We start from the raw sequence: 9,377 nt of genomic DNA, 5'->3' as shown, positions 1-9,377 counted from the left end.
TCATGGTCACGTAAGGGAATGTACTTACAAGGAGTTCTCCAACGCAAAGCCAAAAACTTTTAATGGCACTGGGGCAGTCATTGCACTGATGAAATGGTTCGAAAAGACCGAAACGGTCTTTGAGATCTGCTATTGCCAAGAAGCGAGCAAAGTCAAGTTCGCTGCTTGCAACCTCACTGATCGAGCCCTCACCTGGTGGAAAGGCCATGTGAAGTCCGTGACTCTCACCGTCGCCAACACCATGAGTTGGGAAGATTTGAAGGTCCTACTACTGGAGGAATACTGCCCAAGGGGCGAGATACAAAAGCTAGAGCAGGAGCTCTGGAACCTGAAGATGACTGGGTCTGACCTAGTCGCCTACACGGCCAGGTTCAACGCCTTGCTGCCTTGTGCCCTACCATGGTCAACCCAAAATCGAAAAAGGTTGAGAGGTACATTTGGGGGTTGTCACCCCAGATTCAAGGTCATGTGTTTGGCCCCCAACCCTATCACTTTCAACAGCGCTAAGCGCCTGGCTCAGCGACTCATCGACCACGGGGTCAAACAGGGGACTGTTGCAGCTACTATCGATCCATCAAAGGAGGTACAGGGGATGGACATTGGAACCGGGTACCCGCTTTTGGAATCGGAACCGCCTCGAAACTGTCGGTTCTGGAACTGGAACCGCCTTAAGCGGTTTCGGTTCTGGTTCCTAAAGTTATGGAACCGCCTTAAGCGATTTCGGTTCCAATTCTCATATTTTTGGAACCACTACTCTTGGGTACCCGTCGAAACCGGTTTATATATATATATATATATATATATATATATATATATATATATATATATATATATATATATATATTAGTATTTCATATAAATATGTGTGTGTTACTTAGACCAATTTAGAATATATTGGTCTGATTCTATCCCTCTTTGCTCCGAATTAATTCAATTTGGATCGAACTAAGTTGAGGTTTTATCGATAAAAGTTAACAAAGTTAATGTAGCCGGGTTATCCGCTCCAGGAACTAGAACCGCCGGTTCCGGGACTGGTTCCAAAAATTTAAGAACCGTGCGGTTCTAACTTTTTAGGAACCGTCAGTGCCTGTTCCGATTCGGATTCTCGCAAAATAAGACCGGTACCATCCCTACCTAAAATAGTATATAACCTCTAAATATAAAAAAACAGCTAATACTTATGCTGGGCAAGAAAGGGCAAGGGTCCAATATTTTAGTGTACAAATAACGTTTTGCTTAAAAAAGTTGAGAGAGAGAAAGGCAGAAAGCCCGCCATTAATGCTGAGCTCAACCACCAGTCCAAATGTAAATGTATCGTCTATATACATTGTAGAGTACCATTACAAGCTAATTTTCTTTGTGACCTTATCTACTTGATCAGGTTTACCTTCAAATCTAGGGTTTTTTTTTGCTTGAATTTAGAGCCGTGTTGTTAAGAATGTGGAACTCGGCAGAGAATTTATCAGTAAGATCGTCGTCATTCCGGGAAGACGGAGACGATGAGGAGGCGTTACGATGGGCTGCTATCGAGAGATTGCCGACTTATAATCGAGTTCGGAAAGGTATATTTAAGAATATCGTTGGAGATTCGAAGGAAGTTGAAGTTAATAAGCTTGAAGTCGAGGAGCTGAAGGTGGTGTTAGATCGGTTGTTGAATTCCGCCGACGATGACTGGAAGCGGTTCTTCGATCGAATGCGGCGGCGATTTGATGCGTAATATACAATTTCCTTTTTTAAAAATTATAATTCAAAATTTTCTGCTACTTTTTGACGTTTTTCTCGTCTTTTTTTGGCTTTGCTTACGGCTTTTAGTTCGGTGCCGATGAAGCGAAAAGCATGAACACGGAACTACTAAACTTTTTACAATCTACCAAGCCGATTATTAATTATGTTCCAAAAAAATTTAAAGCATACATGAAAATTACATTATTATTATTATTTTTTTTAATGTTAATTTGCGTAACTAAACGAAATCGATGCTTTTTATAAAATTAAAAAAAGGCTAAAATTCTGGTTTGAACTTAAATCTTATGAATGTTATGAATGTGATAGAGAAATAAAGAGGTGTAGGTGCAATAATTTCTTTTTTTAGGTCATTTAATTTTATATATATCTGTTTGTGAAAATCAAGATTAGGTTGGTGTTAACAATTATTTTTGATTTGAGAGGTTTAATGTTTATTCCCTTCAAAAGTAAAGAAAGAATTGAATCATAACGTTGGTTGATTGAAGTAAATTAGAAAAGTATCTTTATCATAGCTTTCATAATCAGAATCAACACTAATTATGATATTAAAAAAAGTTTTGGAATAAATCCAAATGAATCTAATTATTTTTCTGAGTTTTCCGTTTAATTTCAAGATAGATTCCAAAACCCATTCAATTGTGCCCCTTTTTAAGTTTTTCTTTTGTTCAAATTGCAGTGTGGATTTGGAATTTCCAAAGATCGAAATCAGATTTCAGAATTTGAATGTAGAAACCTATGTTCATGTTGGTAGTAGAGCATTACCAACAATTACAAATTTCATTGTTAACATGACCGAGGTATGTTACAAAAAATTTAAAAAAAAAAAAAAAAATCATTTTTTAAACTTATATCTTCATCAAACAAAAAAAGCACTTGAAAATGCTTATTGGTTACCCTTCTCAAAATCCCAAACAGGCTTTCTTAAGGCAATTGAAGATATACAAAGGGAAACGAAGAAAACTTACAATTTTGGATGATGTCAGCGGAATAATTAGACCTTCAAGGTGCAACATCAAGACAAAACTATTTATTTTTTTCTAGTAAATAAACAATTACACAATTAATTATGGATGATGTTATATTTACAGAATGACCCTTCTTCTTGGTCCTCCAAGCTCTGGAAAGACAACTCTGATGTTAGCCTTGGCTGGACGCCTTGGACATCATTTGAAGGTATGCTATGGACATTTAATTTTTAATTTTTTAATTTCTTTTTAAAGGCTAATGTCATAAATGTTAACAAACTATTTGTTTTTGTTCACAAAATTCCATTAAAAATCATCTAATAAGTCCCTGTATTTACACCTTGATTATATATAAGATGTCAGGAAAAATCACCTACAATGGACATGGTTTAAAGGAGTTTGTTCCTCAAAGAACATCAGCTTATGTCAGTCAACAAGATTGGCATGTTGCAGAGATGACAGTTAGGGAAACACTCGACTTATCTGCACGTTGTCAAGGTGTTGGATTTAAATATGGTAAGCTTTGGAATTTCTGATTATTTTGTATATACATGTTTCTTTGTGTACAAAAAAGCTAAATGATAGGTGTCAATGGTAGATATGCTAATGGAACTTACAAGAAGAGAAAAAATTGCTGGAATAAGACCCGATGAAGATCTTGATATATTCATGAAGGTATCAAACTTTCATTATTTGGATTTATTGCGGTTTAACTAATGAATATTTTTCGTTTTCTAGGCATTGGCTTTAGGTGGACATGAAACAAGTCTTGTTGTGGAGTACATTTTAAAGGTATTTGCTATTTATGCTATCACGATTGGTTGTTTTCTTGAAACATATTGTGTTAAGTGTTAACTAATAAATTTAATTTGAAAAAGATTCTAGGATTGGATACATGTGCAGACACATTGGTTGGAGATGAAATGTTGAGAGGGATCTCTGGGGGACAAAAGAAACGACTTACAACAGGCGAACTATTGGCGGGTCCCTCTAGAGTTCTTCTGATGGATGAAATATCAAATGGTCTTGATAGCTCAACCACATACCAAATAATCAAGTATCTCAGACATTCAACTCGTGCACTTGATGGGTCCACATTGATTTCTCTTCTTCAACCTGCTCCAGAGACTTATAATTTATTTGACGATATTATCCTCATATGTGAGGGCCATATTGTATACCAAGGGCCACGGAATACTGCGCTTGATTTCTTCTCATTTATGGGATTTCAATGCCCACAAAGGAAGAATGTTGCAGACTTCCTTCAAGAAGTAAGTTGTTACATGGTTATGTGGTGAGATCATGTTCTCAGAGCTTCCCAATGAAAAATAATAAAGAAACTTGAACACAAGAATATACGTGGATAACTCCAAAACCAGAGAAAAAAAAAAACCACTATATGATAATTTGTTACAATCACATAGACTAATCTTTCAATCTAACCCCCTAATTGCATCCACACTCTCCAAAGATTTAACTTGCTTTTCTACACCATGGAAAAGAACCATATACTTGAAGTGTATTTTATTAGGGAACTTGTGGTACTTTGAAACCAAAGCTTTGGACTACTTTATTTTTGCCAAATAATCTCAAAAGTTATGAAGTGAACGACTTATGAATGATTTGATTTCATTGAATTCAATATGACACAGGTTGTTTCTGAGAAAGATCAAGAACAATATTGGTCTGCTCCCGATCGACCTTATAGCTACATACCAGTTAAAAAGTTTGCAGAAGCTTTTCGTTCATATCGAGTGGGAAAGAATTTAGTTGAAGAACTCTCTGTTCCATTTGATAAGAAATACAATCATCCAGCAGCCTTGTCAACTTCTTGTTATGGTGTCAAAAGAAGCGAACTTCTCAAGACAAGTTTTAATTGGCAGTTGTTACTCATGCAAAAAAACTCGTTCATCTATGTGTTTAAATTCGTTCAGGTAATGTCACTCTCAAATTTTATCAAACAGAAATTTTATTATTGAATTCTTAAGTACAATGAAAACATGATCTACTGTTTTTGCAGCTTATATTTGTTGCAATCACCACAATGAGTGTTTTCTTCCGGACAACTTTGCATCATAGAACGGTTGATGATGGAGGTTTATATCTTGGAGAACTTTATTTTTCTATGGTGATTCTTCTCTTCAATGGGTTCACAGAAGTGTCAATGTTAGTAGCTAAGCTTCCAGTGATCTACAAGCATAGGGATTTACACTTTTACCCTTGTTGGGTTTATACACTTCCTTCTTGGATTTTGAGTATCCCAACTTCACTCATAGAGTCTGGTATCTGGGTGGTGGTTACATACTATGTGGTTGGACTTGATCCGAATATTGTCAGGTACATTTTATACTTTTTTTTTGATGGTCAACGCAAGGTCAAACCATGCTGATTCTTAGTTTCTTATAAATAAATGTTCAGGTTTTTAAAGCAGTTTCTGCTTTTTTTCTTTCTTCACCAAATGTCCATTAGTCTTTTCCGCTTGATGGGATCCTTGGGGCGTAATATGATTGTGGCTAACACATTTGGATCTTTTGCAATGCTGATTGTCATGGCTCTTGGTGGATATGTGATTTCAAGAGGTAAATTTGGATCCTTTATTTATTTATTTAATTTAATACTAATCTGTGTTCTTTTAAGTTTTAACATTTTCTTTTCTTCTCACCTTGTAACAGATAGTATACCGAGTTGGTGGATTTGGGGTTTCTGGATTTCTCCTTTGATGTATGCTCAAGAAGCTGCATCTGTAAATGAATTTCTTGGACACTCTTGGGCTAAAGTAATAATTTCTCTTTCACCTTTTATCACTCTTATCATTTCTTCCATAAGAGATAACATACTTCATGTTTTTTACACACAATAACAACTTACTTGTATTTTTCTATTGATTTAAGCAATTTGTTTTACAATCTTAGCTTTGTTCATGCAGAGAGATAACCAATCAATGATGACATTAGGTGAGAGGTTGCTGAAAGCACGCAGTATTTTCCCTCAGACTTATTGGTATTGGATTGGCCTTGGTGCTTTGCTTGGATACACAATTTTATTCAATGTTCTTTTCACTTTCTTCTTATCTTACCTTAATCGTAAGCCATCTCTCCTCTCTATATAACTTTTCTTTCTTTTTTTTTCTTTTACATTTCTTGTTTATTGAGAAATTTCAAACTTATAGCCTTGGGAAGGAGCCAAGCCATTGTTTCAAAAGCAGACCCCAAGGGCAAAGATGGAAAGAACAGCGAAAGTGTTGTCATTCAACTCAGAGAGTTTTTGGAGCATTCAGGCTCTTTCACAGGTACCCATTGCTTCATGATCCAAATTCTTCCTTTTTCAATCATTATGTACATATAATCCGATCAATAAAAATATCATTTACAGGAAAGAATATAAATCAAAGAGGCATGGTTCTACCATTTCAGCCACTTTCCATGGCATTCAGCAATATCAATTACTACGTTGATATCCCTCTGGTTTGTAAATTTCATCCTTTATTTTTATATGAAAGACTTAGCAATTTAACATCATGTGATTAATTATATAGGAATTGAAGCAAGAAGGGGTTGTAGAAGATCGATTGCAGTTATTGGTGAATGTCACCGGAGCATTTAGGCCAGGTGTCCTTACCGCATTGGTCGGAGTAAGTGGGGCCGGAAAGACCACACTGATGGATGTCCTTGCTGGAAGAAAAACTGGTGGAGTAATAGAGGGAAGCATCCATATTTCTGGCTACCCAAAGTCACAACAGACTTTTGCTAGAATATCTGGTTACTGTGAACAAAACGATATTCATTCACCTTGTTTAACAGTTGTAGAATCACTTCTCTTCTCTGCTTGGCTTCGTTTACCTTCAGATGTTGACATCAAAACACAAAAGGTATACTTTTTTTTTATCAATTGGGCTAAATACAATACATAACAATGTACTTCCGTTATTTTTTTCTTTTTCGAACATTATAATTCGAAAAATCCACCCGTTTATAGCAAAGAACATTCCTATAACCGGGTGGATTTCCCAAAGTACACGATCTAATATAAAGAAGTTGAGTTGTATAATAAAAACCCTAAAGAAAATAGGTTGGTATTTCCTACCATTTAACCCTTACAGACATAAGTGGATTGTTGTACCTTCTTTCATAGGTTTTTGTTGAGGAGGTGATGGAACTTGTTGAACTGACTCCCTTAAAAGGCGCCTTAGTTGGTCTCCCTGGTGTTGATGGGTTATCAACAGAGCAAAGAAAACGTTTGACTATAGCTGTTGAGTTAGTAGCCAATCCTTCAATAGTATTCATGGATGAACCCACATCAGGACTCGATGCCAGGTCAGCAGCTATAGTCATGAGGACAGTCAGGAACATTGTCAACACCGGGCGCACAATCGTCTGCACCATACACCAACCCAGCATCGACATTTTCGAAGCATTCGACGAGGTTCTTCACTTCCTTCCATAAATAAAATCTATACTGTCAGTCTGACATCTAGTGGGCCACTGTGTGCCTGATTTAAATTTATATCTGGCTAGTGTGGGCCAGCTGGCAGGATAAAAAAAAAAAGAAACTTACTTGTTAATTTTGAAATGCAGCTCTTGTTTATGAAGCGTGGAGGGCAGCTTATTTATGCGGGTCCACTTGGCCCTAGATCATGCAAACTTGTCGAGTATTTTGAGGTTTGGTTTTATTTTTAATTGGTTTTAATTAATTCAACCGGGGTAGGTAATTTAATTAATAATATATGATGTGTAGGCAGTTGAAGGTGTTAGGAAGATTAAAGCTGGACATAATCCTGCAACGTGGATGTTGGAAGTTACTTCACTAGCAGAAGAAGCTCGTTTGGGTGTAGACTTTGCTGAAGTCTATAGGCAGTCCAAATTATTTATGTACGTAACATTAATATATGAAATAGTTAAGTGGCTAAATCAAGAAAATGATGAAAGGAGTGAGTGTGTGATGAGAAATATATTATTTATTTATTACCTTTGCAGACGCAACAGAGATTTGGTGGAAAGGCTAAAGAAACCAAGAAACGATTCAAAAGAATTGCATTTCCCAAGCAAATACTCGCGATCATACACAGCTCAATTCGCAACCTGTTTTTGGAAACAATACCTTTCTTATTGGCGAAACCCACAATACACCGCTGTTCGCTTTTTCTACACCTCTATCATCTCACTAATGCTCGGAACAATCTGTTGGAAATTTGGTTCAAAAAGGTAAACTAATTATCCATTCACTACTTTTCAAACATCATTAATTTATCATCTTTCTTTTTTATTTTCTTAGGGAGACCCAACAAGATCTTTTTAACGCAATGGGATCCATGTATTTAGCTGTACTTTTCATCGGAATCACAAACGCCACCGCTGTCCAACCCGTTGTTTCTGTTGAAAGATTCGTTTCATATCGAGAGAGGGCTGCCGGAATGTATTCGCCACTACCCTTTGCTTTTGCTCAGGTGATGAGTCACATTTACATTTCCCACCCTTTATTTTATTTTTTATTTTATAATATGGTAAATAAATATACTTTATTTCTAGGGTGCGATTGAATTTCCATACGTGTTCGCACAAGCGGTAATTTACAGTACCATATTCTATGCGCTGGCTGCATTTGAATGGTCCACGTGGAAATTCATATGGTACATGTACTTTATGTACCTCACAATGCTTTACTTCACCTTTTATGGAATGATGACAACTGCCATGACACCTAATCACAATGTCGCTGCCATTATTGCTGCTCCTTTTTACATGTTCTGGAACCTCTTCAGTGGATTCATGATCCCCCATAAGGTAATTTATATTTATTTACTTTAATTTTATAAGTTACATGATACATATGTTATGATTTTTCAGAGAATTCCGATTTGGTGGAGATGGTATTATTGGGCGAATCCAATCGCATGGACTCTTTATGGGTTAGTTGTATCCCAATATGGTGATTTGGATAATCCTGTGAAATTATCAGATGGAGTGCAATCTATGCCTATAAAACAGTTACTGAATGTGGTGTTTGGTTACAAACATGAGTTCCTTGGGGTTGCGGTTTTTATGGTGTTTGGCTTCTGCTTCTTGTTTGCTCTTGTGTTTGCGTTCGCTATCAAATCTTTTGTCTTCCAAAAACGATAAAAGAAGAGGCTGAAATTGTTTAATATGCAATAAGGTTTCGTATTGAGGTGAAGGTATGTATTTAAAACACAGTAGAAAACAGTTTGAATTTGTGAAATTAGTTATATATATGTAGAATGTTGTAGATGGCATGTTATGATTTATTCTTTTTCGGGGGTGGAATAATACTGACTAGTGTTGCATCTGCATAAAAGTTTGTCGAGTTGTAAACCGAACTTGCAAATTTATAACTTTATATTCTTTATGTGCAAAGAATTTTAGTATTATATGTTAAGCTTCAATCGTTTATCTTTGTCATGATGGTTATTGGTTGTGAAAAAATTTGTTAGAAAGTTAGTTAGTTTACTGTATCATCTGCTTTTCTTTATCAAACTAAAGTAATTCCTACATGGGAAGAAGGTATGAAAAAGGAATTTGATGGATTGACTGCTAATCACACATGGGGCATTGTTAAACTCCGTAAGGATAAAAAGCCAATTGCTTGTAGATGGGTTATAAGTATAAGATCAAAAAGCCATAAAGCTCATCTCGTTGTTAAATGTCAAGTTCA

General features: G+C 36.1%; 1 protein-coding gene across 1 annotated transcript; it reads left to right on the top strand.

Moving 5' to 3' along the window:
• Positions 1 to 1,242: 1,242 nt before the first annotated feature.
• LOC144998516 (ABC transporter G family member 32-like) lies at positions 1,243 to 9,093 on the top strand. Its single transcript, XM_078958258.1, has 23 exons — positions 1,243 to 1,713; positions 2,423 to 2,543; positions 2,662 to 2,750; positions 2,835 to 2,919; positions 3,068 to 3,227; positions 3,310 to 3,386; positions 3,450 to 3,503; positions 3,590 to 3,982; positions 4,364 to 4,645; positions 4,732 to 5,048; positions 5,130 to 5,290; positions 5,384 to 5,487; positions 5,638 to 5,794; positions 5,881 to 6,000; positions 6,084 to 6,175; positions 6,247 to 6,579; positions 6,843 to 7,133; positions 7,286 to 7,369; positions 7,446 to 7,579; positions 7,685 to 7,912; positions 7,983 to 8,154; positions 8,237 to 8,491; positions 8,555 to 9,093. Exons 1-23 carry the CDS (start codon positions 1,439 to 1,441, stop codon positions 8,825 to 8,827), a joined length of 4,257 nt encoding a protein of 1,418 aa, XP_078814384.1. The 5' UTR covers positions 1,243 to 1,438; the 3' UTR covers positions 8,828 to 9,093.
• The last annotated feature ends 284 nt before the right edge of the window (positions 9,094 to 9,377 follow it).

This window comes from Lactuca saligna, chromosome 5, assembly GCF_052625555.1.
Source record: "Lactuca saligna cultivar CGN05327 chromosome 5, ASM5262555v1, whole genome shotgun sequence".
NCBI classification, from domain to species: domain Eukaryota; kingdom Viridiplantae; phylum Streptophyta; class Magnoliopsida; order Asterales; family Asteraceae; genus Lactuca; species Lactuca saligna.
Note: the sequence above shows the minus strand (reverse complement) of the source record. Positions and strands in the feature narration are given on the sequence as shown.

Coding starts and splice junctions, on each gene's coding strand:
- LOC144998516 (XM_078958258.1), top strand. CDS start 1,439: ATGTGGAACTCGGCAGAGAATTTATCAGTAAGATCGTCGTCATTCCGG. Junction 5,049..5,129: donor CTTGATCCGAATATTGTCAG/GTACATTTTATA, acceptor ATAAATGTTCAG/GTTTTTAAAGCAGTTTCTGC. Junction 7,370..7,445: donor AACTTGTCGAGTATTTTGAG/GTTTGGTTTTAT, acceptor TATGATGTGTAG/GCAGTTGAAGGTGTTAGGAA.